The sequence below is a fragment of the Melanerpes formicivorus genome, unplaced genomic scaffold, assembly GCF_026170545.1.
Source record: "Melanerpes formicivorus ecotype bairdi unplaced genomic scaffold, bMelFor1.0.p_v2 SCAF_19, whole genome shotgun sequence".
Lineage (NCBI taxonomy): Eukaryota > Metazoa > Chordata > Aves > Piciformes > Picidae > Melanerpes > Melanerpes formicivorus.
The window spans coordinates 12760547-12788004 of record NW_027142371.1 but is presented as its reverse complement, the minus strand read 5'-3'; the positions used below and the strand labels follow the sequence as shown (position 1 = coordinate 12788004).

Sequence of the window (27458 nt, the reverse complement as noted above, 5' to 3'; positions counted from 1 at the left end):
ATTTTTGAGCTTTCATTGCATAAAAATACCTTGTCCTGCACCGAAAAAAGCCAGCAATGGTGACATTTGCAAAGCAGTGATATCAGCTTCTTTGTATCTTGCTTAGATCTTCAAATATTAGGTTGTGGATATGCTCACAGCGGATCGATTAGGCATGGGTGAGAGCTCATCTAAGCTACAAAAGAGGGAAATTCAGGGCAAGTTTCTATGCCACTTGAAGCACAAGCCAGTTTTAATGTGAGGCTTCATGACAGCAAGCTTTCTCTGCTTGTTCTCCTCTGCAAGGAACTACAGGCACTGCAGTGCCCATCCTCTCTGGAGGGCAGCAGCTCCTCTGATTAGGATCTTTCTGAGCAGCAGAAAGGAGAACAAGGACAAATGTCCTCACATACTGCTGGGAAGGACATGATGGTTGCCCTGAAGAGTCTGTGCTGATGACATCTCCTGGACATCTTCAATAGATCCTGGACATGCACATCTCCAAGAATCACCTCTAGCATGTCCAAAGAAGGGCATTAAAGCTAATGAAGGATGTACAGCACAAGCCTTGTGAGGAGTGGCTGAGGGAGTTGGGGTTGTTCAGCCTGGAGAAAAGGAAGTTGAAGGGAGACCTTCTGGCTCTCTGTGACTCCCTGAAAGGAGGTTGGAGCCAGGTGGGGGTTGGTCTCTTCTCTCAGGTAACAAGGAACAGGAGGACAGAAAACAGCCTGAAGTTGTGCCAGAGATGATTTAGTTTGGATGTTATGAGAAACTTCTTCTCTGAAAGGGTTGTCAAGCCCTGGGCCAAGCTGCCTAAGAGAGTGGTAGAGTCCCCATCCCTGGAAAGATTTCAAAGCCATGTAGATGTGGTGCTGAGGGGCATGGTTAAGTGGTGACCTGGCAGTATTGGGCTAATGGTTGGACTCAGTGATCTTAAAGGTCTCTTCCAACCAATATGATTCTGTGATTCTATGAGTCCAAGCTTGTACTTCAGGTACCACATGGGCCTTACTGAGATGTAAATAGGGAAACACACCTCCTTTATTTCTTAGCATTAAGTATTCACTGCTCCAATGAAGCTGTTTGTGCAAAATATTTACATGCAGAGTAGTCTACAAGAGGAACAAAAAATTATGGAGCTAAAAACATGCTTTACATAAAATCTGGGGGGAAAAAAAGCATTAATCAAGTATGGGAGAGAGCAGAGTCTAAACCCAACCCCCCTATATCATACTACCAACAAATCATGTCATGGCCAAGCCTAGGGATTCATCCAATACTGCAGACACAGAGCATTTATTAGCAGAAGGCATAACAGATGGGAACAAATGGCCCTGAACTGCAGGTAGTGCCTAAAGACAGATATTGGAGGAGCGATGACTGATGCCCCTTTTAGGATTTCTTTTTCCTTCCCAGGAATGAATATTAATAAACATCAAAAATTAAACTCCTTTTGCTTACACAGCAGCAGCCAATGTCTGATGAACCTGTCTGAGAAGCTAGAAGGCCAAAGTTTCAGTTTGCCTTCAGGTCACAGGATAGAAACTTCTTCATTGCCAAGGGCTGCTCTGCAGCACCTGGGGCTGTTGAGTTCTACTGGAAGCAGGGAGTAGCCAGTCTGTGTGAATCATGTCTTAGGTGTGCTCTGCACTTCACTTCCCATGTGTAAAACAGGGATATTAAACCTTACAGAGCTCTAGGGGCTAGCAGAAGTTATGTTTGGGAGAGTTCTGAACACATAAACTCACGAGCAGTTCAATTTCTACTTCCACTTTTTCCTCTCTGAAATCAGGGATTTCGAAGTCTCTGGGGGGGTTTTGCCCTTTGCTTTCCCATGAGGAGCACAGATTGAATCTGCCTATTGCTCCCTGGTGCAGAGTCTGCAGTGTGCAGTTCATGGTGGGGACAGTGAGGGATGAGAAACAGCTCCCTCCAAAGAGGGTCTGGTTTTCAGAGACACTGAGTACCAGACCGAGAGTGGTTTGACATCTTCCAGCCCACTGCAGGTCTGGGCCTCGTGTCTAAATGCAGCCAAAAGTTAAATCTGCTTTTAGGCTTTTCTGCTGACAACACTGGCTGTCTGAGAAAGGAGATCAAATCTTCCCTGATCACCACAGGACCAAGTGGGCTGCAAGAACCATGAGCCCAAGCCCCAGCCTGCCCACAGCCACTGCTGCACACCCTCTGTACCTTCCTTATCATACAATCAATACGGTTGGAAAAGACCTCAAAGATCATCAAGTCCAACCTGTCACCCAACACCTCATGACTACTAAACCATGGCTTCAAGTGCCACATCCAATCCCACTTTGAACACCTCAAATTGTGTTGTATTTCCCCAGCTCCCTTTCTGGTACCTCCTTGGCCCTTTGCTGGATTTCATTTTGCTTTCTCATCCCTCTGACATAAATTCAGCAGGTCACACACACACTTTTGTGCAAGAAACTGTAACCCAACCAGAGCCTTGGAAGAAAGTGCAGCCTGTCCTCCATTCTTCAATGTGATTTCCAGGGAAATCAAGGGAAGGCATTTTCTTCCCCTTCTCTGCTCTGCTGAGACCCCACCTGCAGTGCTGGGGCCAGCTCTGGAGTCCTCAGCACAGCAGAGACATGGACCCGTTGGAGCAGGGCTACAGGAGGCCACAGCAATGCTGGGAGGCTGGAAGCCCTCTGCTGTGAGAGTTGGGGTTGTTCAGCCTGGAGAAGAGAAGACTCCAGAGAGACCTTCTGGTGGCCTTTCAGTGCATACAGGAGAGCTGGGGACAGACTTTTGCACAAGGCCTGTTGTGACAGGAGAAGGGGTCATAGTTTGAAACTAAAAGAGAGAGATTTATGCTAAATAGAAGGAAGCCATTTTTTTCTACTGAAGACAACAAGACACTGGCCCAAGTTGCCCAGATGATGTTGTTTGAGGCTCTGAGCAACCTGCTCTAATTGCAGGTGTCCCTGCTGACTGCAGGGGTGCTGGACTAGATGACTTCTGAAGATCCCTTCCCAAGCAAATCATTCTATGATTCTGGAGAAAGGACTCCTTCCATTCCCCAGCTGGTAACAGAAGGCTCAGTCACTGCCATCAGCATTCTGGATGACAGCAGGAGAAATGTGTGTGCTGTGACAGCCCCTTGGAGCTGCTCTGCCCTGATGTTGGTCTGCAAGCCAGGGCATTCAGGTGCTCAGTTGTCAGTTGTTTCTTTCCTGGTCTAACTGCAAGGCTTCAGCATGCCCAGAATAATGTTTAAAGCAGCCACAGTAGATTGCTGTGTCTGGAAGTGAACATTTACTGTAGATAATCCAAAATGACAGGTCTGATAAACACCACCGGTTAGATCCTGATCAGCCACACATCATTCCTCTGATTCAGAGCAGAGGAACTGCCTTCTTCAAACTCCACATGCAGGCAGCGTCCTCCAGGGAGAGCCTGAAGTTCCAGGCTGGTATTACTCACTTTCAAGAGTACACCTCCAGTAAGTTTCTGGGTAACTTCTTTAACCAGCTAAGAGTTTCTGCCTGTTTTGCTGGCTCGGTTGGCTTACTGTAAAACAGTATTCTTTTTAAAAGTCCAACAGCTAAGAGCTGCACACCAGATGCCTTTTTATAAATCATCTGAACAAGAAAAGCTAGTTTTCAGAGATGTTGGACACTGCCACAACCCCTCTAAAGTTACCAGCAGCCACAGAGAAGAATCTCCACCTCTCAGTCTTTTCGTTAGCCTCTCAAGCCTGTGCCACAATGCTTCAATATTTAGCAGTTGGCTCTCAGAAAATCACCAAGGTTGGAAGAGACCTCAAAGATCATCAAGTCCAACCTGTCACCACAGACCTCAGGACTAAACCATGGCACCAAGTGCCACGTCCAATCCCCTTTTAAACACCTCCAGGGATGGTGTCTCTGCCACCTCCCTGGGCAGCACATTCCAATGGCTAACAACTCTCTCAGTCAAGAACTTTCTCCTCACCTCCAGCCTAAACTTCCCCTGGCACAGCTTGAGACTGTGTCCTCTTGTTCTGGTGCTGGTTGTCTGGGAGAAGAGACCAACCTCCTCCTGGCTACAACCATCCTTCAGGTAGTTGTAAAGAGCAAGATGGTCTCCCCTGAGCCTCCTCTTCTCCAGGCTAAACAATCCCAGCTCCTTCAGCCTGTCTTTGTAGGGCTTGTACTCGAGGCCTCTCAGCATGCACAGTATAAGTCTCTGCTGACTGTAGGGGGTAGGACTGGATGACTTTTAAAGATCCCTTCCAACCCAAACCATTTTGTGATTCTGTGAGAGCTGCACAAGTACAGCCACCTACAGAAGTCCAAACCAAGCTGAAGACGAGGTGGCACAGAGTCATAGAGAATCACAGAGGTCAGTCATAGGGTGTCGGGGAGTCATAGGACTAGGGGAAATGGAGCAAAACTAGAAGTGAGCTGATTCAGATTGGATGTTAGGAAAAAGTTCTTCCCCATGAGGGTGGTGAGACGCTGGCACAGGTTGCCCAGGGAGGTGGTGGAAGCTTCACCCCTGGATGGTTTTAAGGCCAGGTTGGAAGTGGCTTTGTGCAACCTGATGTAGTGTGAGGTGTCCCTGTCTACGGCAGAGGGGTTGGAACTTGCTGATTCTTGAAGTCCCTTCAAACCCTGACAATTCTATGATTCTATGGAATATGGAATGGTTTGAGTTGGAGTGGACTTTAAAGATCATCTAGCTCCAACTCCTCTGCCATGGGCAGGGACATCTTCCACTAGTCTAGGCATGTGGGAATTTGGCCAAGAATGTGAGAAGAGGAGAGGAGACTCGAGGAGAGGGGAAGGGGAAGGGGAAGGGGAAGGGGAAGGGGAAGGGGAAGGGGAAGGGGAAGGGGAAGGGGAAGGGGAAGGGGAAGGGGAAGGGGAAGGGGAAGGGGAAGGGGAAGGGGAAGGGGAAGGGGAAGGGGAAGGGGAAGGGGAAGGGGAAGGGGAAAGGGAAGGGGAAGGGGAAGGGGAAGGGGAAGGGGAAGGGGAAGGGGAAGGGGAAGGGGAAGGGGAAGGGGAAGGGGAAGGGGAAGGGGAAGGGGAAGGGGAAGGGGAAGGGGAAGGGGGAGGGGAAGGGGGAGGGGAAGGGGGAGGGGAAGGGGGAGGGGAAGGGGGAGGGGAAGGGGGAGGGGAAGGGGGAGGGGAAGGGGGAGGGAAAGGGGGAGGGAAAGGGGGAGGGAAAGGGGGAGGGAAAGGGGGAGGGAAAGGGGGAGGGAAAGGGGGAGGGAAAGGGGGAGGGAAAGGGGGAGGGAAAGGGGGAGGGAAAGGGAAGAAAAAAGAAACCAACCAACCAAAAAACAACATTAAAAAACCCCAAGAATTATTTGATAGGATTCCTAAATCCTCATTTTTGAACTATCCTTTCCTTTAAGCAAAAATCAATCAATCCATTAAGAGCAATAATAAAGCATGAGTAAACCAAAAAGCTTTCCAACACACACCACAGATGACCACAGGATTATTTATAGCTCTGGACCCCAGCCAGCTGTTAGGGCTCTCTGCAAGTTAGTTTGAAGGCACATGGGAGGGTTTGCTCGGCAGGGAAGAGCAGTGCACCATACCTGTCCTCTTACCTAGAAGCGTGGTCGATGGAACAGTGTCTGACGATACTTTGAGGTGGAATCCCGTTCGCCCACATGACACGGATCAATGGAAACCAACAGAGGATCAGTAGGAAGAAAGTTACAAAAAGAAGAATGAAAACAAGGTTAGCTGCATCTCACAGCCAAGAGGGTCAGCCTAGAGGTCATATTGGGAAACATACAAAGGCAAGGGCATTCAGAAAGGAAAGAGAAAAAAGTCTGGCACTAGTACCTGAGTAGTAGGAATTCAACAGAGATTTGCTCTGAAGGGTTTTGCTTTGGACAGAAAATGAACAAGGAGAGGGTGATGCTAGGTAGGAAAGACATAAGGAAAAGACTTTAGACATATATTAAGAGAGAGAAAGAGAACAGGGAGAATGTTCCTCAAAGAACACAGTAATATGGGATATATAAGGCTTATCAAAAGGAATCATATTTGCCATCTGCACATGCATATTACATTTATTACGTTGTCATCATGATGGATTCTCTTTAATGTGAGCACTTCAGCCCCCAAATGCATGACCCCAGTTACTGTAAATCAATGTGTTCCCAGGCAGGACACACATAGAGGACTATATGCTAGCTGTCATTATTTTTAACCCAGGGAACAAACTTATGGGTTTTTGTCTCTGTGAGAAAGGTCCTTAAAAAGCAACCCCTGCCATCCAAAGCACAGAGAATCAAACACAGTCCTCGCAGTAAATAAGCCTGCTCAGACACAGGGGACACGAGCACCGTGGCAATACACAGGTAGGGCAGCGATTCCTTTTGTTGTTAAAACAAGGCAGGCTAACAAGGGACTTGTTCTTCAGCCCCAGGACTGTTCTTAGCAAATCCCATAATCCTTTCCCCTGTGAGTTGGGCTTTCACAGCAGGACAAGCATCCCTGCTTTCTCCCATTAAAGCAGGAGCTTTCTCTGGACAAGAACCCACAAATCATTTCCATATTAATCAAATATTTACAGAAAGGAGGCAGGGCTCAACACCTTCATAGCAGATTATTCCCTTGATAGGAAATTGATGAGGTTGGTTTATATCTACAACAGCATACATGCACATTCTTATGGTAATCCATCATTTCTGACGGCATGTCCCTTTGTTAGCATTCTGCATTCACTCTTAGAGTTACAGGCATTTATTTATCTCCTCAAAACGTTGGGAAACAAGCTAATACAAATCTCAGTACATCAGAAAGATGACAACAGGTAACACAGGAAAAAAACTATTCCAATAATCCAGTAAAAGCAGATTAAACTCAGGATACATCAAAGCAATTTCAGCAGCAGTGTTAGCATCTCTTGAGCAAACAGCGCTTAAAAATTGCAAGTTATCCCATGGGGGTGAAGCAAAGAAATCACTAGTCTAGAGAGCTTCATCAAGTCAACAGAATTACCTTCTAAACAGCTTAAAATCACCTAGTAAATGAACTTGCTCTTGTTCTGCAGTCTCCCACCATATTTTCAGACTTACATCACTTGAAAACACATTAAGATAACCAAATTTCTCACAGCTTCTTCTGCTGGAGTTCTGCCCCAGCTGCCTTCAAGCCAGAGAGCATCTCTCCTTTGGGATCTCTTACACTTTCTCCCTTGTGCCTGTCAATCTGAACCCAGGACTCTTACTGCACTTGCAACCTGACTGCTTTGGCAGGTATCTAAAATAAGGGTCTAAATAAGAAGAGTACTTTGTGGGTCCAGGGTCATAGACCAAGTCAGCAGTCAGGGCTTGGAGCAGGACTCAGATTTTTCTGACATTTGGGAATACAGAAGAACTCCCTGGGCCCTACTGCCTTCCTGGGAACTGCTAGCAACAAATCCTTAGGCAGCTGAAAGCAGGCAGCTCCCTTCAGGGAGTTTGATTAACCTTATCAATGGAGCTTGAGGAAATGAACCATATTGGCAAGACAGGGAAGTGAATTTCTAGATTCAGAAAGGGGGGGGGGGGGGAAGAAAAGAAAAGAGAAGACAACTCACCAAACCCCAAGTTTCCCAGAACTTTGGAGAGCTCATTCCCAATATCAGTCAGGCAGTGGCTTGTATAGGGAGATCAGCAAGCAGTGCTGCTTCCTACCCAGAGGTTCTGACCAGCACTGGTGTGTGCAATCACAGCAAACACTTCCAGAGAGGATTTCACATCAGGGTAGTGATTAGGACTTCATTAAAAAGTCTCTTTGTACTCCCTGTGAGGCCACACAGACCCCTCTAGTCATGGAGAATTTGGAGGTTCCTTCCTATGTGAAAATCATTCTCCCTTACTTTGGGTAAGATTTTCTGAGCTAGCAAACCCCACAACAGCCCAGAGCCAGCATGAAGAGCAGGAAAAGGGATTTTAGTATCGTGTTGTGGTGTTGGTTTTTTTTCCCCTTTCATGCCTTTGATGAAATTTGGCTTTAATTTTTACTTTTTAGATACATGTAAGGATTTTCTTCACTAAAGAGAACATCTCATGGTCATGAGGCTGCAAGTTCTTGGGCTGCCTTTAGCAGATAACCTCAAAGTGAAAATTATCTGTGGGGTGAGAATGTGAGCTAGACCTTGATGTATTTGATTGCAGCAAATTGAAACTCCTCTGAGTTTTATTCATCAGAATAAACATGCAGGATGTGGGAAGGGGTGAATTTAGAGGTTTCTTGGCTACTTGAGAGTGCCACTTACCTACATCCTCCTCTTACCTCCTTGGTCTTGCTGCTAAAAGTACATTAACTTGGTTGACTGTGCAGCAGGGCCCACTCATGTAGAACTCACTTCCCTACACCTTCCAAAATGTTCCCTTCAAACTGTGCCTCTGCCTGTAACACCCAAGGTCCCTACCTCATCTGTATTGGCCTCACTCCTGAAGGTTGTCTGGGAAAGTGTCTCCTCCCAAGCTGAGATGTCAAAACACGAAGCACACCCTAATAAATGAGCCCCTAGCAAAACTGGCTGCATTTTAAGAGATTAAATCCTCAAAATCAAACACTTTCCTCCAGAGTCCCCCTGAGGATGTCAAGGTGGCTATGGTGATGATGTGGCATCCTGCTGGACAAGACTAATCCATGGCATTTTAGCACTGCAGAGCCAGAAGAGCAGCTCCTTTGTGCAGGAGGCACCATCAGTGCAGCGTTGCTGAGGTGATAATGCTGCTGCTTCTCCCATCTCACGGGAAGGATGACAAACTGTGCCCAGCTCTTGTGCAATGATAACCCTGTGCACACCCTTCTGGGCAGGGCACAGGCACTGGGAGATAATTTTAAGCCCACATTGTCTCCAGTTTGTGGTCTCAATTCGCAGTAAGCCTGCACTAAGTCAGTGCTGTGCTGCTGCTTTCCAAATGCCCCTGCAAGCTGAGGAGCAGGCTCACATGCTGCAAGCACAATCATCAACCTTTAATGGATTGAGGATGTCTTTTTATTTCTTTTTAAAGAGGAAGGTTTTTTGAGAGAATTAACTATGAGGAGCCTGCTTCACTTCCACTAAACCCTGGGTAGAAGCAGACAGGCTGGAATAGCCCTGGACTAATCTGCCTTTCAGCACAGAGCTATTCTGATTCCATATGGCAGCAGAGGCAGAGGCTGAGTCCAAAAATCTCTTTAAACTTCTCTATATACCAGTAAGAATTCTGCCTGAGTAAGGACTAACACTGCAGAATGGCATGAGAGATGAGGGGCTTTGCTTTGGGCCAGGAAAGTGCAGTGCCCGTGTATTTTCCACTTCTCAGCAAGACCTGGGGTCTCCCTATCCCAACACCGAGACTACAGATCTTCCGGAGCATCCTGACTGGTGTAAGGACAATGGACAGCTCCGCCAAATGACACAATCAAAACCACAGCGGGCCAACAGGACTGTGTGCTCCCGGGCACTGCTCTGGCCTTGACAAAGAGCTCCATTGCACCCAAACAGCTTATACTGAAATTACCAGAGAGCAGGTGAAGAAATGTGCAGGCAGGAGGGATGGTAACTCTCAGTGGTGGAGGAATCCCCATGACTACACTGCATACTGCATTCAGAGTGGACTGCAAAAGCAGTCAGGTCTATGCCTCCTTGGAGGGCAGAAGGGCAGCTGCTCATTTTTGACATCCTTCATGGGGCACAGCAACAGGCAGCAGCTTGACAGTTGCTGGACCTGTTAGGTGGGAGCTCCCTGGGAGTGACAGTGCTGTATGGCAGCAAGACAGGCAGCAAAAGGAGAGACTACAGCAGGGGGGCAGATGGGGGCCACTCAGGTACAGAAAAACTCCTGCAGCAGGAGCAGACCAGTGGCCCAACTGGGAAGACTACCATCATACAATCGTAGATTGGTTTGGGTTGGAAGGGACCTTAGAGATCATCTAGTTCCAACCTCCCTGCAGTGAGCAGGGACATCTTCAACTAGACCAGGTTGCTCAAAGCCCCATCAAGCCTTGCATTGAACACTTCCAGGCTTGGAGCCTCCACAACTACTCTGGGCAACCTGTTCCAGTGCCTCATTAGCCTCACAGTAAAGAATTTCTTCCTGATGTCTAATCTAAATTGACCTTTTTTCAGTCTGAAACCACTACCCCTTATCCCATCACTGCACCCTCCGATGAAGACTCTCCTCCCCATCTTTCCTGTAGCTCCCTTTCAGAAAGGGAATTCCACAAGAAGGTCTCTATGGAACCCTCAGTTTTACTTGGTGATCCTGAGGGTATTTTCCAACCTGACTGTTTCTGTGATTCTCTTCCTTTGGCTGAACAACTCCAACTCTTGCAGCCTGTCCTCGTAGCAAGGGTGTTCCAGCCCACTGATCATCTTTATTTGCCCCCTCTGGACCTGCTCCAAGAGGCACATGGCCTTAAGCACAAAAAGCTTCTACAGGGACTCACTGAATTTATTCTGTCTGAAAAGTCATTAAAATTCTTGGGCAGGAAGGAAAAAAAAACTGGAGGGAAGGACACGTCCTGCAAGGACACTGTCATCTGCAGATAAACTTGTTTGCAAGTCACTCAATATTTGTGAGTTATCTACTTAACAAGTTGTCTTGTTCTATTTCATTGCTTCTGCGAGCTGGCAAGGTGATCTTGGGATGGAAAACACTTAGCTTCTCTTGGGGGACTTGCTTCAAAAAGGACAGGGGTGTTTGCATGGCACTTTTACAGCCAACCTAGGCTCCCATAACTGAGGGTGGAGATGGAGAGGATGACTACCTAGCATGAGAGATCTGTGGGTGATATTTACCATTGGAGGGGACAATGTAAGAAGGCATTTTTTTATGCTGCTTAAGAGTGACTGCTGATTTTAAAAGCCAGGGTGGATAACCCCTTGCCAAACTCCAGCAGGAGGAAGCAATCCTATTATGGCATTCAAAAGCTGGGGCAGGTTCCTAGAGAAACTTCTAAGTACTGAACTCTTACTAGGGCAATATTTTTTTTAACCAAAAAAGGTCTTTTGTCCATAAAATTCCTGTATCCTCCTGTGCACACAACTTACCTCCAGCACCTCAGCATCACAGACTTTGCAGTTAAAAAAATAAGGGGGAGGAAACATGAAAGCTTACTGGGAAATGTTTCTCATGGATATAAAGAGAAAACCAAACAAAACAAAAGAGGAAAGAAATGGTGCAGGATGTGACCCAGGCTGTGCTATAGAGGGAGGCAGTGCCAGCCTGCACTGATGTCAGATAAGCAAAGCACTAGGTGGTTAAAAAAAAACACCAGAAAAAGGGAACCTGGAGGGATGCTTTTTAACTAAATGAGATGCAACACATTTTCTAGAGTTGCCATCTCAAATCAATGACTCAGCTCTTGTAATTAGTCTCTTAAAACACCAAAAGGAATAAGAAATGAGGTCAGATGTCAAGCTCGTCTCTTCTCTTATTTACTGGTTGAAACAAAGCCCTTCACCCCCCCAAAAAAACACAACCCAAACAATCCCCAAACTTCAAAAAAACCACCCAGATTCTGAGGAAAGTCTTCCAAGTCTCACTGTCCCTCAGCCACTCTTGACAAGCTGCCTTTGCTTGTTTCAGGGATGCCCTTTACAGCACTGTCCTCTGCTATCCTGCCTTTCAGGATGCAAGCCACTGCTGACAACTCTCACTGTCTCTTTAGGAGATGCAGCTACTCAGCAGCCAAGAAAATTAGATCTCAACTCAATTTAATATCAGAGAGAAGTGTTCACTGCTAGCCTTGGCAGTCCCAAGCACCTATTTATCCACCTCACAGGTATGTTACACAGAGTGGCAGCAGCAACACATGCAGATGGAATTTGACATGAGCTACAGAGGTAGGGAAAAGGAGAATTCCCTCAGCCTGACCCACTCAGCTGGAGAGTACAGAGAAAGGCTTCAATGAGAAAACATTTGTACCATAAGCACCTCCATGTTAGTAAATAGGGGGAACACCACTTCACTTCAGAGGCTGAAGAGAGACAAATGGGGTTTAGTACATACTTGTGTTTCAGAGCTGTTCCCTGTTCAAACTAGCAGGCTGTGTCAAAAGAAGGAGTGACATTCCCATGGTGTCTAAGTTAAAATTTATTTAATATGCAAAGGTTTACAAATCCACCATGCAATCCCCCATGCACTCAGGCTGGATCTAGTGAGGCTCGAGTATGACTTTGTGCTGCTTTACCCACAAAACCCATCCAGCTACAGAGGTCTGAGTGGATTACAACTATTAACTAAGATTAGTGTTGCTGAACCCCTGTGAAGAATAAAGCAAGGACACAGATGAAAGAAGAAATGCTGTCTTTCCATTGCAGTGCTCTAACCAGGAGACCATGCTTGTCTTTCACAACAATATTGTACAGAAAATGTTAGCTCGTCCTACAAGTCAGCTAAGTGATTTGATTCGACTCTTCTACTCACAAAGGAAAAGTATTCCTGCACAACAAATCAACATGTGCCTTTTTTTTGACTGAGAGTTATTGGAACAGACTTCATAAATCATTCTCAGCAGACTTCGAGTCAGGAGGACTGCTCCCCACCTGTCTGACAGTTAAAACAGGGGCAGTGCCAGAGACATTTCAGACATCTGATTTCTAGCTGGCTGTTGCAATGCTCTCTATCACTGTCATTCCTAGCTCCTCAATATTGTGCCCATAGGAATGGGTCCTCTTAAGAACCCAGAGCTCTCCAAAGGGGACATATCCATTGCAAGCAAGTTAAACTTACTGAATCCATTAACATCTTGGCAGCTGGAAGAAAAAGCTTCTTCATTGTGAACAGCACTGAGTTTGGTAGAGGTCTTGTCAGAAGTAGCCACAGGACCCATCTCCCTCTGTGTGCTGGTCTGGGTCTCCTTCTGCTTCTTGGCTAGCTTCCTTTAGGGTATTTTGAAGAGGGGAGAAATCAAGGTCAGTTTTCCTTCATTAAAAACAAAGAAATGACAAAACATTCTGAGAACCACCATCATCCCCCTTGGTCAGACATGCAGGGCATGTGACAAACTGCATGGCAGGAAACCCCACAACTTCCGAATGTAACCGTTGTGGAGCACAAGGAATAGAGTGATACCAGTCTTTGAGCTTAGCTCTCCCTCCCAGTAACTTCCACAAACCTGCATCACCCCAGCAGTAGGAGTGCTACATCATCCTTGAAGAGAGTGGCATAGGTAAAGCTCCCGGAGCGGGTGTCAGTTGCTCCAGGGAGAGCAGAGGGCACAGGGTAAGGGCAGTGATTTGGAACTGCTCACTGGGAGGTAAAGGGGACATCTGCATTCATCCCACAGGGAGTGAGTTTGAGTGGAGAGTGTGACCTGACTCTGTGCAACCTGAGAGCTGGAGCAGAAGTTGTCCCCAAGCAGAGCAAGAAGGACAGCAGCCTGTCCTAAATGCTGACACACCTCTAAACTGCACTGAGGATCGGCAGTCAGTGAAGAGTGGAGAAAATGAAAGGTTAAAGTTATTTTAGAGTTGTCCAAATATGCTTCTGTTCTGGGAAAATGCCTTTTTTTTTCTTTCTTTTTTTTTTTTGAGGTGATGTCAAAACCCTTGGCAAAAGCAGAAGCACCTCCTGCCCTGAAAACACTAACAAAGGCAAGAACGCAAGAGGCTCCTCTTTTGCAAGCGCAGCTAACAGCAAGAAAAAGGAGAGGAGCGGGAAGAGTGAGCTGCTAAGCTGCTATTGACATTTGACTGCCCCGTGCTTCATTCATAGCAGAGAGGGGAGGGGGGGAAAAAAAAACCTGTTTAAAAATGGATGTGTGACATTCTGCAGCCCACACCTTGGAAAAACATCACACAAATCCCCAGCAGCGGCAAGGAACTTTGCTTACGCGACTCCCGCAGATAAGGAAATAAAACAAAGTGAAAGGAGGAAAAAATCCCACCCAGATTACTGTAAGAAAGAGCTTTAATTTGCTTCTTTCCTCCAACTCAAAGGGAATTAAAAAAAACCCAACCCAACCCAAAACTAAATCCTGACAACCAGATCATTTTGCAAAGAGGGTTTGGGTTTTTTTTTCCCTCTTCACTAAAATGACACGTTTATGGTTAAGCCCTACCCATCTTTTAAAGTTCATTAGGTTATTAAAAGGATATTCCTTGCACAATGTATTCCAACAGGCTTTACCCACTCCCAGCACGTGGCAGGATGGCATTGGCGAGCAAGTTCAAGCACACAGCTAAGCCTCAGCCTTTCGTGGGATGGGGAGCTGGGCCAGTTACACTCATTTGCAAGGAGGGGACAAAGAGAACTAGAGCCTTTGCCTGTGTGGGCCAGTTACACTCATTTGCAAGGAGGGGACAAAGAGAACTAGAGCCTTTTCCTGTGTGGGCCAGTTACACTCATTTGCAAGGAGGGGACAAAGAGAACTAGAACCTTTGCCTGTGTCTATAGGAGTCAGGTAATGATAGGAATAGGGGGAACAGAGCCAGAATAGAAATGGGTAAATTCAGATTGGATGTTAGGGAGAAAATCTTCCCCATGAGGGTGGTGAGAGACAGGCACAGGTTGCCCAGAGATGTGGTGGAAGCCTCATCCCTGGAGGGTTTTAAAGCCAGGCAGGATGTAGCTCTGAGCAACCTCACCTATTGTGAGGTGTCCCTGGCCATGGCAGGGGGGTTGGAACTGGATGATCCTTGAGGTCCCTTCCAACCCTAACAATTCTATGATTCTATGAGTACTTTAAGGCAAGCTGATAATCCAGACCAGGAGAGCAGAGATTTCTGGAGGGGTGTCCAGTGTGTGATAGGATGCAGGCTTCTGAACAAATACATCTGTTTCAATCTGCTCTACCAGTTGAGGTTCAGGCTTTTTATGGTTAGTGGTTTCAATTCAAGCCCACAGCTCTTCAAACAGGGCACACAATTAGGGAGTGCACACTGAGATCTCACAACATCTCCATGGTGTACCCACTTCTGCAGATGAAGATGCAAACAGAGGGACTGTCCTCGAGTGATGAAGCAGAAAGCTGGTGTTTGATGATGTTAAAAGCTTTGCTTCCAGTGCTCAGTGATGTTAGCACAGTCTATGAGCTGCAGCCATGGGAGACTTTTTGTGTGTGTGCTGTGGTACCTGAGGTAGCAACAATAGTCTGGAAGTGAACCCTGCGAGGCAGTTATTTTAATCCTTTAGATTTGCTAATCACACACAGCTATGTGAATTCGTTGGCAACAGGAATTAAAGTTTCTCAGTGGGAAATGCTAATCCCAAAAGTCAAAGTCCTTAATAACAAGCACTGTGGACTGCTGGGGTGAGCCTTTACAGACGACCGCTGCTGATGTTCCAAAGCGGCGGATCAAAACGGGGTGACTTCCTTGTCAGATTCAGATTACATTATTTGTGGCAACAATTATCTGTAAGCCCCATTGCCTGGTATCTTTTCAGAGATGCCAACAAGCTACAAAGAGCCAGAACTGGCAATCTCCTTTCCTCTTTCAGTGAACGAGCAACAACATTTCTGCATGTGCTAGGCAGGAAAAAAAAAACCAAACCAAAACAACAACCAAAAAAAAATACACCCCAAACCCAAGCCCCTTAGTCCCCAAAGGCCTGCTTACAAAAGCCCTAGGCAAAGCAGTTCTACCTGGTCCTGTAGAAGACAGAGAGGCCCCTAAAACATTGGCTTGAATGCCTAAAAAGAAAAGGTGACATGAGTTTAAAGTTCTCAATCTAACTCGCACACACAAAGCAGGCTGCTGGCGGGAGGACCAGCGAACGCTTGCGCACGCTCGGAGGGGAGCCCCACAGAAAACCGCTCTGCCGCTGGAACCGCTGCCATTTGCTTCCACCAGAGCCTTAGCAGTTTCCACCTTGCTCCCTCTCTATTCTGAGAGTGTAAAAATCCTCCATCTAAATTTAGAGGGAAAAGGAAGACAGATCTCTTTTGAGCGTTTCAGAGCTAAGCTTGCCAGACACATCAAGGGGCTCTCGGTTTCTAAATGTGCCTTTTCTGCCTCCATTACGTGTCTGGATAGAGTGGCAGCACAGGCCTAAGCCTATTTGGACCTCACCATCATTATAATTCATAGAAAGGATTATGAAATCAAATGACTAGGACTTTCTAGAATGCTAGGGATGTGACTTAAACCCACAGCTAGGTAGAGGTTTATTTCCCAGCGTGTCAAAATGCCTTTGGAATTGGAAAAGCATTTATCTGGAAATGCTGTTTCCAAAAATAGGGCACTTCAAGAGATCTCTGTGAATCACTGACAGGCTGCATCAGTGACAGGGCTCCTGCTCTCCTTACTGACCAGCCTCCCCTGAATAACCACCACCACAACACCCAGGTGAAACTGCTATCAGTGCGTTAGTGTCAATCACGGGCAGGCTGCAGCCAGAATGCACCCAGCGCACCCAGCAGGGCCTGTCACCAGGCACTGGGAAGATACTTTCCATCTCATGCATTATGCAGCTGAAAAAGGGGCAGAAATAAAGGACCAGGCAGATATTTGGAAGGAGGGTCTGATACAATCAACACAGGGTGAAAGTGGTTGGAACATCAAAATGTGCATAAGGTGATATTAATGGCTCGTTTGTGTTTAAGTGCAATGAAAATGTGCCAAGGAGAAGCACAGGAGGCTGTGGATGGGGGTTACTGGGTTGCCTTTTTCCATTCAGGAGGGTTTTTAATGATGAGAGAATGTTTACAAGCACTATAGACACACAGGAAGGATGAGAATGAAAGAAAGATGCTCAAAGCGGGACACACAAATGAAACCAGCTGTATAATCAGGCAGTTGAAGCTAACCCAACTAAAGCAAGGGTAAGAACTATTGGCAGTGAACCTCAACCAAGTGTGAATGTGGAAATAAAAAACCCTGGGTGATTTGATTCAGCTATTTTTGAAGCTTCTGTCAGAGCACAGATATAGAATGCCTGAAACACTACATTACTCTGTCTGGAGAAGAGAAGGCTCCAAGGAGACCTAATTGTGGCCTTCCAGTATCTGAAGGGGGCCTACAAGAGACCTGGGGAGGGACTTTTTGGGGTGTCAGGGAATGATAGGACTAGAGGGAATGGAGCAAAACTAGAAATGAGTAGATTCAGATTGGATGTTAGGAAGAAGTTCTTCCCCAATGAGGGTGGTGAGAGCCTGGCACAGGTTGCCCAGGGAGGTGGTGGAAGCCTCATCCCTGGAGGTTTTTAACACCAGGATGGATGTGGCTCTGGGTAACCTGCTGTAGTGTGAGGTGTCCCTGCCTGTGGCAGGGGTGTTGGAACTGGCTGATCCTTGAGGTCTCTTGCAGCCCTATGATTCTAAAATAGCAGGAGTTCCAGTTTAAGAGTCAAGGACTGCAAACCTAGGATCAAATCCAAAGCCTTTCCTGCACTCAAGCAACATTTCCAGTGAGAAGTATCTGCAGGATCAGATTCCTGCGCTGCAGAGCTCTGGCTAAACTTCAGGGCTTACATTTTAAATGTGGCTCCAACCCCCATCTCTAACTTTTCTTTTTTTCTGGTATCAATTTTACATGCAGGAGTGTTAAATCTGCAACTGCCTCTTCTGAAGCGCTCTCGTGCACGTACGTTGGCAGATTTAATTTTAGATGTTTCCCCAGGATGGATTATATACACTAGAAGGCAGATTTGCATGCACAGGTAATTTAGACATTAGGTAGAGATCAGGTAAGTTAAACATGAAATTTCCTCCTACAGACTGGAATTGCACATTGCTCTCATTTTCAGGAAGGAATTTAAGGAAGCTACAAAACACACCTCCCTTTAGGTGTTTGTGCTCGGCAGCCTGCTCGGAGCACACATTATTTACGATGAAATCTGCACAGGTTTAAGGCAGGCAGCAATCAGCTGTGCTAACACCCAACTGGGAGCACTGGTTAAATAGTAGTCTCATGGCAAAGGATATCTGTGCCCTAAACCTGTAGCAGATCATAAACTCAATTTGAAAGAGCAGTTTCGTGCTGGTGCAAAAAAAGGAGGGAGGGATTACAGATGGCACTGTGGTCTGTAATCCTTTTATTCTGCCTGAGGATGAGCAAGGCTCTGCTGCAGCACTGCACTGAAGATGGGTGCTAAAGGGACACGTAGGAAGGCAGAACAAGGAAGGTAAATCTAGGAAACATAGTCTACAAGCAAAGGCCAAAGGAAATGTGGAGCTTTAATCCAGTGAAAAGAAAACCAAACAGGCCTGGCAGGCCTTCAAATGGACAAAAGATGCCGCAGGGAAGCTGTTCCCCCTGTCTGCAAGGGCTGGGGAAAAAGCAATGGGGCACTTCATGTTGAACTATGGAGAAACTGTATGTTCCTAGAGGCTGCCCATCTGTCAAGCCAGCTGTGCAGGTAGGCTGGGAGATCTTGGTCACTAGAGAAGTCTTTAAACAGAAAGCAGGAGGGATAGGAGTTAAAGGCAGCACAGCACTGGTGGGGGAGGTCTCTCTGCTGGGCTCTGAAAGGCCAATTTACTACCACACTTCATCAATGCTCCCTTGGCAGACTGTAGCCTCAGAAGAGCTGAGAAATATTCCCACACACATTGGCAGCTTACTGCTTCTTACAGCTGCTATAAGGGCAAATCCCCCACTTAGAGCACACGCAGAGACAGCTTTACTTGCACTTTTTTATCACCTGCCATGGTGAAGCCAAACTCAGGGCAGGTTACTGCAGGAGCAGTGGGAATTCGCTGCAGTAAAGCTGAGGAGTGAGGACCAGCCACACCACTTTTACTTACAAAGCAAACATTGCTTGCCACAACAAAGTGGTACAACATCAAAAGATGCTCTGAATATTCTGCTTTGTGTGTAACACGAACACAGGGCCTTGAAAAATGTAGGGCTGGGCTCTCTAAGGGTTACTTGATCAAATTAATCACTGTTTGAGGAGAAAGTTCTTCACAGAAAGAATAATTGGCCGTTGGAATGTGCTGCCCAGGGAGGTGGTGGAGTCACCATCCCTGGAAGTGTTCAAAAAAAGATTGGACATGGAACTTGAAGCCATGGTTTAGTAAGTCATGAGGTGTTAGGTATCAGGTCATAGGTTGGACTTGATGATCCCTGAGGTCTTTTCCAACCTTCTTGATTCTATGACCTTTTCCTACCGCCATACAGACATTAGAGAAGACAGGTGCACTTAGGAGCCATACAGTGTGAGCGTCTGCTGGTATAGGCAGCCAGCAAACAGCTTGCAGTCCCCATGAGTAGAATAGAATAGAATAGAATAGAGTAGAATAGAATAGAATAGAATAGAACAGGACCAGAACCAGAACCAGAACTAGAAACAGAATTGAGTTAACCAGATTGGAAAAGACATTCGCGATCATCAAGTCCAACCTATCACCCAACACCATCTAATCAAATAAACCATGGCACCAAATGCCTCATCCAGTCTCCTCCTAAACACCTCCAGTGATGGTGACTCCACCACCTCCCTGGGCAGCACATTCCCATGGCCAATCTCTCTTTCTGGGAAGAACTTCTTCCTAACATCCAGCCTAAACCTCCCCTGGTGCAGCTTGAAGCTGTGTCCTCTAGTTCTGATGGAGGCATGTTATAAGCAAAAATCTCACTTCCCTTCTGGATTTTAATGATATTTTTCTCAAGTTACTGATTCATTATTCTTTTTGTCCAGTGCCTAGTGAGAGCCCCAGGTTCTTCTGAAAATTCCCATTCAGCAAGTGGACCTGTGCAGGCAAACCCCACCATGCATGGAAATATATGGAGCTATTTATGCATGCATGCGTGTGGTTATACAGAGGTATGCCTGTAAATAAAAGAATGTTTTATTCCTCTTCAGATGCCCCACAGATGGTGGAAATCTATTCAGCACAAGCTCCATTATTTCAGAAAATGCAAGCATAAATTTAGCTTAACACCTCTGAGAGAACCTCTCCCATGGAAAGAAACCCCTAGCTGAAACCACAACAAGTCAAACTGGTGTGAGATCACAGTATCACATGAAGGGAGTTGAAGGGGCTTCCTACATTGCACTCATGTCCTCAGTGCTCTGGCCAGGTCAGTGGAAAATACAAGCAAGATATTGGCCACTGAGTGCCCTTTTATACATTAACACTACACTAATTACTTCCAACACATGTATGAGTCTCTCTATTTCCAGAAACACTGCTCTGATCTGATATCATTCTTGATTAAATTTCATTCTGCAACCATTACCCAGCCCAGGAGAAAAACAAAACAAAACAAAACAACAAAACAAAACAACTCAACCCACACACAGTAAACATTTCCATTCCTTTTCCTGGTGAGGAGATAATAAAGCCTTGCTATGGGCTGCTGCAGTGGAAAATAGTGTTGCAAAAGAGGCATCTGTCATGAAATGCAAACCCTCCTGCAAAGCAATGAATTGCTGTCTGTGTTTTACAGCTTCAGCTAGGAGAGGAAACCAAAACTTCCAGACGTGGATGGGATGCTAACTTGCAGTGCACGCTGTCAACTGACGATGTATTAATATAAGTGCAATGTGACAGAGCTGGCAACGCTGTGCAAACCTGAGACAACATCACTAGGGGTGTAAATACAGAGTAACTCCTCTGAAAACCCTCAGGCATCAGCCTGGCCACAGACATGCACCAGGACAGGAACTCCCAATTCCAAATCCCTCTCCTCCCATCACAAAACCAAGCTCTATCCAAGGAGCTCAAATCCTAAGTAACTAACTTTTAGCTGTGGGTAAATTGAAGCATGCAAAATGATGGCCATCTTGCATGGTGACTTGGGAATAGAGGCCTCCTGGGCTTGTATTTCCACTTTAAAGCATGTTAAAGATCTTTATGGCCTTCTCTTTCAGCCACAGTAATGTCCTTTTCTATGTGTTGGAGGAAGTTTTCAGTGAGGTGCTGCTATACAAAACTCCCCTGACTATGGAAAGCACAAGGTAGCTAAAGAATTTGCTCTTTAAAATACTTTTGACTGTTTTCACCAGAACTGCAGGCACTCAACCTCATTACAGAATCTGATTTTACAGTTCTGGACTGTGACAGAACACAAGATAGGCTGAGGGCAAAACACCAGTGTAGAGGTTATCACCATGCTTATGGCTCAGCTCTGTAAAAGAAGGTACTCATGATCTACATCTCCATGTCTATAACAGAACTATTTAGAAGAGTTAGGGTTGGAAATGTTGGTTCCTACCAAGAAGAAATGCCACTAGAGCAGAGGACAAAGGGCTGAGAGGAAAAATCTGAAGGCAGAGGAGATTCACTCTAAGAGGCACAACTTTGAAGTCCAGAAACTGACACTAAAAATAAAGAGATGTAGGCCATATGGTCACATTTAAAGGTCTGCCAGCAGATCTATTTGAGAACCTGCCTTTCAGTACTGGTAACTCACTCAGCTGCATTTTGCTTCAGGACTGAAAGATTCATACAAGGTCCAGAGCATACAAATCTCTATACATATTGCTGCTCTTACTTTCACAACAGTTCAAATCAACTTAAGTCAAACCTCTCTGCACATAAGGGGCTGTAGCAATTTCTATCAGCTTTGGCTGAGAATTACACAGTCCTTAGCAGTTAAAGATTTTCATCTGCAATCATAATGAAGTATCCCATTTCTTATGAAACCTGAAACATGAAACTCAATAAAAATTCATCATATGTTCCTTCATGGATTCTCCTGCTTTCTTGCCTCACCACCCTATTGCACTCATACCCTAACTATTGTCCAGGGAAAGCAAAGCAAACAGAGCTTGGGTTTGCCAGATCAGGGCATTCTGTAACCAAACAGTGACACACACAGCCTGATGGGGGAAGCATTTACTGCGTGATGACTATTTATCTGGTACCTCTACCAGACTGATGCTCCAACCAGCAGAGCAGGTGCTTGATGTGGTACCTGGGAGACCATAAGCACAGCGCTAAGAATGAGGTCTCTGCACAATATGTTGGGTGCAGTACTAGGGAGACAGTTACATGATGTCTGCATCCTGAGCTCAGATCTCTGCTGAGGGCTTCTTTGGGTTGCTATCAACACAGAGGCTTGCCTGATGATACCTCTGGCTATTCTCTGCTGTGATATGGCGCACATCTGCCTCACTAAATCTTATTAAAGCACTTGCTCCTGCTACTGCTGAAGCTCATTGCAGCCTCAGGCTTGGGTGACCTCCAGAGGTTTGCCTCTTTACTTTTCCTGAGTCACTCCCCTGTTCCCTGAGAAAAATGTTCCACAGAAGCCATTACAAGACAGCAAAGAGGCTGCTTAATAACAGCCTCCCTTCCTCTGTAGCAGAGTAATCCTCAGCTGACTGCTTAAAGCAATCTTGTTGTGCAGTTGTGTAAAGGGGTCATGCAGGGCTCAGAAGTTGATTCATCTTCTGAAATACACAAATGTTGAATTAAAATAAAGCAGGGAACGTTCTGACCACAGACTGTCTCCTGGAAGAATTAAAAATTACAATGGCCAACTGGGGATTGAGTTCTTCAGGCAATGTGATACTGTGACTGGTTGCTTGTAAGGAAACCCAAACAGTGGAACAGTGCAGAGGGCACTTTCCTGAAGTTCACAGGAAAGAAGCAGGAGAGGAAAGGTTGTAGCAAGAAATGCAACCAGCTAGTAGCACCTACATTTTTTAAAGGGTCCCCTACCTTAATACTTAGTCAAGCTTCTCTTGAAATCTGACTTCTACAGATCAAATTCCATTCTTGGAGAACCAGTGTGATGTCTAGAGGGAAGGGAGTTACTTTGCATTCACAGCTATGTAGCTGGGCAATGGCAAGGCTCATTGTGGGGTCTTTAAGCTCCTCACACACTTAGCAAGTGGGGAATGCTCCCCTTTCAGTTATTTTCTGATAGGTCATCGAGAGGCACAGTTACTCCCAGAAGTGGCATGTAGGGACCCTCATGATGAGCTCCCCTGCCCTGATCTTCAGGTGCAAATCAGCTCACATGGTAAAGAAGTCAGCTTCTACTAAAATGGCAGACCATAAATGCATTCATCTCACTGCCCTGCTAAACATCTTCTGAATGTGTCCACAGGACAAAGTCACAAGATCAAGCCAAATTGAACTGTAGGAACAGGCAAAGGAGGAGGATGCCCTGGGTAGCAGCAAGGGCTATCAGAGCAGACAGGGCCCTTAGGACCATTTTGTCAGGGTCAGAGCCCTGGAAAGTCTGGCAGGTTGCTGGTTTTGGGGGAAAGCTCTAGGTCAGAGAGATGGCTGCTGCTTCTGGGAGATGGGGAGGGCAGAGCTGTTTATCTCAGCAGTAGCAGTTGCCTTCTACATCCCTCTCCAGCCCTCTGATGGCAGCGAAGGCATCCAACTCAATCCTCCAGGACTTTCTCCGCAGATCATTGATCCAGTCCTCCCCTCCTCCTGATCCTCAGACAACTATTATCATGGCAGAAACAGCTTGGCCCTGATTACTTTCCTGCCCCTCAATCTTTAGACAACAGATGGCTCTGGAAGTACTGACGTGTGAAGCATTTCCACGCGCCTTAACAACTGCCTTAATTATGCAGCATTGTCATTAGGACTGGACAGGTGATTTAGATCTGAAAATCTGAACCACTTTGTCATCCAGTGGTCTAGACTGACACTTGGAACCTGGCAACTGCAGGAGCAGGGATGTTTGCTGAGATAATGTCCAGTCCTTGTTGTCAGAAATGTTACATTTTCAAAACACTTACATCCATGGCTGAGAAATTCCCAACAATAACTTTCAGGGGTGAATTTCCCTGCTAAATAATGCTGGACAACTGTGAGAGGTGCAGCTGGGGACACTCTATGTGTCCACTGGCACCTGCAGGACTGCAGACCAGAACTGAGGTGTGTCTGTGGACAGGTGTGATGGCAAACCAGGGCAAACACAACCGTGCGAAACTGGGAAGATAAAACACAAGCTGCTGGAAAGACAAGGATAAATGGGATGGTAAACCAAACAATAATACTACTACTACTAAACAAGTGAGAAAAGAAAAGACTATAACCAAGCACAGATTACCACAGGGTAACAGCAAGAAGCATCACCATCCCCAGCCAAGTACTTACAAGTAATAGGAGTAGGAATAGGCATTTCTTCTAAACATCGGCAGCCAATCGGATGAAGAAGACAGCCAAAAGGAGTGGGGGGTGGGAAGAAAAAGAAAACCACATCATTAGATTTGTTTGAACTCTGGGATTATTATCCTTTTTTTTTCATATACAAAGTATTTGTGCACATGGTGGTGGTCAGTGAAGAGCAGGACTCTAGGAAGTGTCCTTAATGGTCAAAATCTTCAGGGCGGTAGCGAGGGTTATGCACACAGTGTGCACTTCACGCTGCGGGAGTGAACTCTGGTGCTAACAACAATGCAGCTAGCTGCTCAAAGGAGAAATAATCTGATTTACATGGGGGAGAAAAGCACAACATGCAACCCAGCTCACATTTCACAGAAGAATCTAAAGTCTATTTCCAGCAGCTTTAGTGAGCTGCTGTTCTCCCACACTTTTTCCACCAGCGAGGCTGAACTGGGGACGGGAAGTGCAGGCTGTGTTTCCACTTTTGCTACTGACTCGTGTCACCCTTCACCTCTGTCTTCCTTACTTTTGCCATCTCAGCAGAAAAGGGAACGAGACTTGACTTTGCCTGTGAAGTGCTTTGAGGTTTTTGACATGGGAAGAAATACGTAAGAGCTAAAGAAGGGTAAATAGGTAAGAGCTAAAGAAGGGTAAATAGGTAAGAGCTAAAGAAGGGTAAATAGGTAAGAGCTAAAGAAGGGTAAATAGGTAAGAGCTAAAGAAAGGTAAATAGGAAAGTGACAGAGTAAGCACACCACAATTTTGGAATACTTGGAGAGTGAGCAAATTGTGTAATGAGAAATGAAGCTTCAGCAAACTCTAAAAGGCAAAGAGTTCATTAGCAATTCAAGCATCACCACCTATTTATAGATGATCAGTGGGGTATGCTTCAGCTTTCAGCGTGGCTGGGATTAAACATCTTCTATCAGAGCTTTTCAACAACACTTTTCAGAACATGTGATGGTTTTGAGCAGTGCCACAAAACAAGATGTAGCAAGGAATTAAGAGGTGATGTCTTCCCTTTCATATCTGGCAAAGGTCTTCCTTGAAAACGCTGTTCCACAACAGCTCTAGCAGCACATTATTAAGGCAGAACAGCTCCCTGCTGAGGACAGGTTGAGAGATCTGAGACTCCTTAGCTTGGAGGAGAATAGAGGGTGACCTCATTCATGTTGATAAAGATGTGAAGGGTGAGTGCGGGGAGTAGACTCTGCTCAGTGATGTCCAATGATAGGAAAAGGGGCAAGAGGGCCAAGCTGGATCAGAGAAGCTGCCATGGGAACATAAGGAAAAACTTTTTCACTCTGAGGGTGTCAGAGCCCTGGAGCAGACTGCCCAGAGAGATTGTGGAGTCTCCTTCTCTGGAGACTGTCAAAACCTGCCTGGAAGTTTTGCTGTGTGACCTGCCCTATGTGAGCCTGCTCTGGCAGGGGGTTTGGACTGGATGATCTTTTGAGGTCCCTTCCAACCCCTAATATTCTGTGATTCTGTGATTCTAACAGATACAAGGCACAAGGGAGCCTTGAAAGCAGAGGCTATGGTCAAGCCAGGGAAAAACAATGAAACTCAAACTCCAGCCTATTCAAACCCTGTCCTTGAAGACAGTACATCTACTAGGAAGTGCTTAGGAGTATAAATGTAGGATTGCAGTATTCACTTTGATGGTTGCCCTGAACACAGCTTCCAGAAGCACATGAGACCATATTCAGTGCCGTCTCTCTGTGCACCATCATCCTTCTTGTTAAGCACACACTGGGGAAAGGAGAGTGACTTAGAGCTGTTCAAAAGGATCATTACTCTGAAATGACATGTTTTGCCTGCTGGTGGCCTGAACTATAAATCCCCAACTTCTTGCCAGCTCCCTGATATATGCCAAGTGATTTGAATGACACCACTTCCTAGGAACACCTCGGTGTGTTTTAATGTCATGCGATTATCTCCTGAAACCCGTAAGTCCTACAAGCCATAGCAATGTACAAGTTAAACACAGTGACAGCAACTGAGCTTCACTGTGATATTCCAAGCTCCTCTGAAGCTCCAAACAAAGAGAAAAAGTCTCCAGGATGTGTAAAATAAAAGCCCATGCAGCTGAGCCTCCTACATCCTCCGATGGGTTCCACGAAACCAACCCCTCTGGCAGACCAGTGCTAGGTTTCACACAGCACTATCAGCTTAATTGTTCTGCTGAACACAGAACCATGGAATGGTTTAGGTTGGAAGGGACCCCCAAAGGTCATCTAGTCCAACATCTTGCTGTGCTTCCTGCTCCTCTCATGTCTTGGCCGTCAGACATGAGACCACATGAGGCTCTTAGCCCTCACTAAAAAGCTGCATACTCAAGGCTGCAGAGGAGAGCTCAGAATGATTTATTCCATCAGGATTAGAATGTAAAGGAAGACAGCAAAAAGAAGGATTATAGTTTGGAATTGGACAGGCCATTTTGGCTCAAATCCTCTGAGAGCATGCAACCTGATTTAAGGACTCCTGAAGGAATATGTCAAATCTGTTAAAATTGGTCAGAGATAGGGATTACTAAAAACATGACCTGACCCCAGACTCTATTGCACAACCTGAAAACCCTGCCTGTTCTCCACCTTGATATGGACACAGAAGGGACACAGGTCCCTGGGTGTGCAAATGTCCCTTTGTTAATCTGTCCTGCTGCTTGGGAATGTTCTGCTCAAGAGGCTTCTGGGTTTTATTTAATCAGTTTAAGGTAACAACCTAAATCCTAATCCAGAATAGGGAGCTGAATTTTCATAGAAGGAACTAATCCTAAACCCTACCCAGCCCCAAATCTCCTTTTTTTGCTACCAACAGCAGTTTAAGGAACTTATTTACAGTGCACCCATGACAGGCTGTCTGATCCTATTTATTCAGTCTTACACTTAAAGGGGTCACACAAGCCTGGAAAGTGTCACATTCTTCACTCCAGGGAAATGCAAGTCACAATTACCCTGGAGTTAAAACTGTCCAGATGAAATCAGAACTGACCAAAGCCTAATCCTCTTTGGGGGCAAAGTCAAAGGGCATTTTCTCCAGAAAACAACTTTACAGACATTTGGGTTTTCTTGTTTCAGCTTGTTCTTACTAACTGCTCCTGTCCTCTCTACTCCACAGCAGAAACTTACCTTCTCTTGATGGTAAGCATGGCTCCCAAGAGGATAATGACAAACATCAGCAGACCAGCTATAACTCCAGCCATTTTCACCGTGCTGTCAACTTGTTTTTCTGGTTCCACTGCATTGGAATTCTGGGTGGAAGCTCCTTAAAAGATGGAGGGAGAGGAAGGAGGAGATAAAAAGAGAATTTGTAGAAGAGCTGTGCAGTGATTCACCTTAAAATAGTCATTTGAAAGCCTAACAACGTATCTACAATCAAACTGCAGCAGACAATTGTCCATCTAAACAAATCTGCCTGTAGTAAGGGCTAATGACAGGTAATTCAGAGCAGCCAGAGGGTGTAAAATCCCAGTGTAATGCAGCCAAGTCTGATGTTTCACCTGTATTGCGCTGTGGTGGGGAACTGACTCTTCTGAAGCACTCAGTGCACACCAAG

The 27458-nt window shown here is 45.9% G+C and overlaps 1 protein-coding gene across 7 annotated transcripts in view; it reads right to left on the bottom strand.

The window, feature by feature from the left end:
• PTPRT (protein tyrosine phosphatase receptor type T) overlaps positions 1-27458 on the bottom strand; it is a 460558-nt gene that overhangs the window by 54161 nt on the left and 378939 nt on the right. The window contains exons 14-19 of one of the 7 annotated variants that reach the window (XM_068150103.1): positions 27032-27167; positions 23892-23921; positions 15519-15566; positions 12665-12813; positions 5784-5861; positions 5543-5578 (exon numbers count right to left, since the gene is read on the bottom strand). In XM_068150103.1, coding sequence (XP_068006204.1) covers positions 5543-5578; positions 5784-5861; positions 12665-12813; positions 15519-15566; positions 23892-23921; positions 27032-27167 — 477 coding nt within the window. The remainder of the gene's footprint in view (positions 1-5542; positions 5579-5783; positions 5862-12664; positions 12814-15518; positions 15567-23891; positions 23922-27031; positions 27168-27458) is intronic. The other 6 variants (XM_068150104.1, XM_068150108.1, XM_068150105.1 and 3 more) reach the window with 6 other exon arrangements.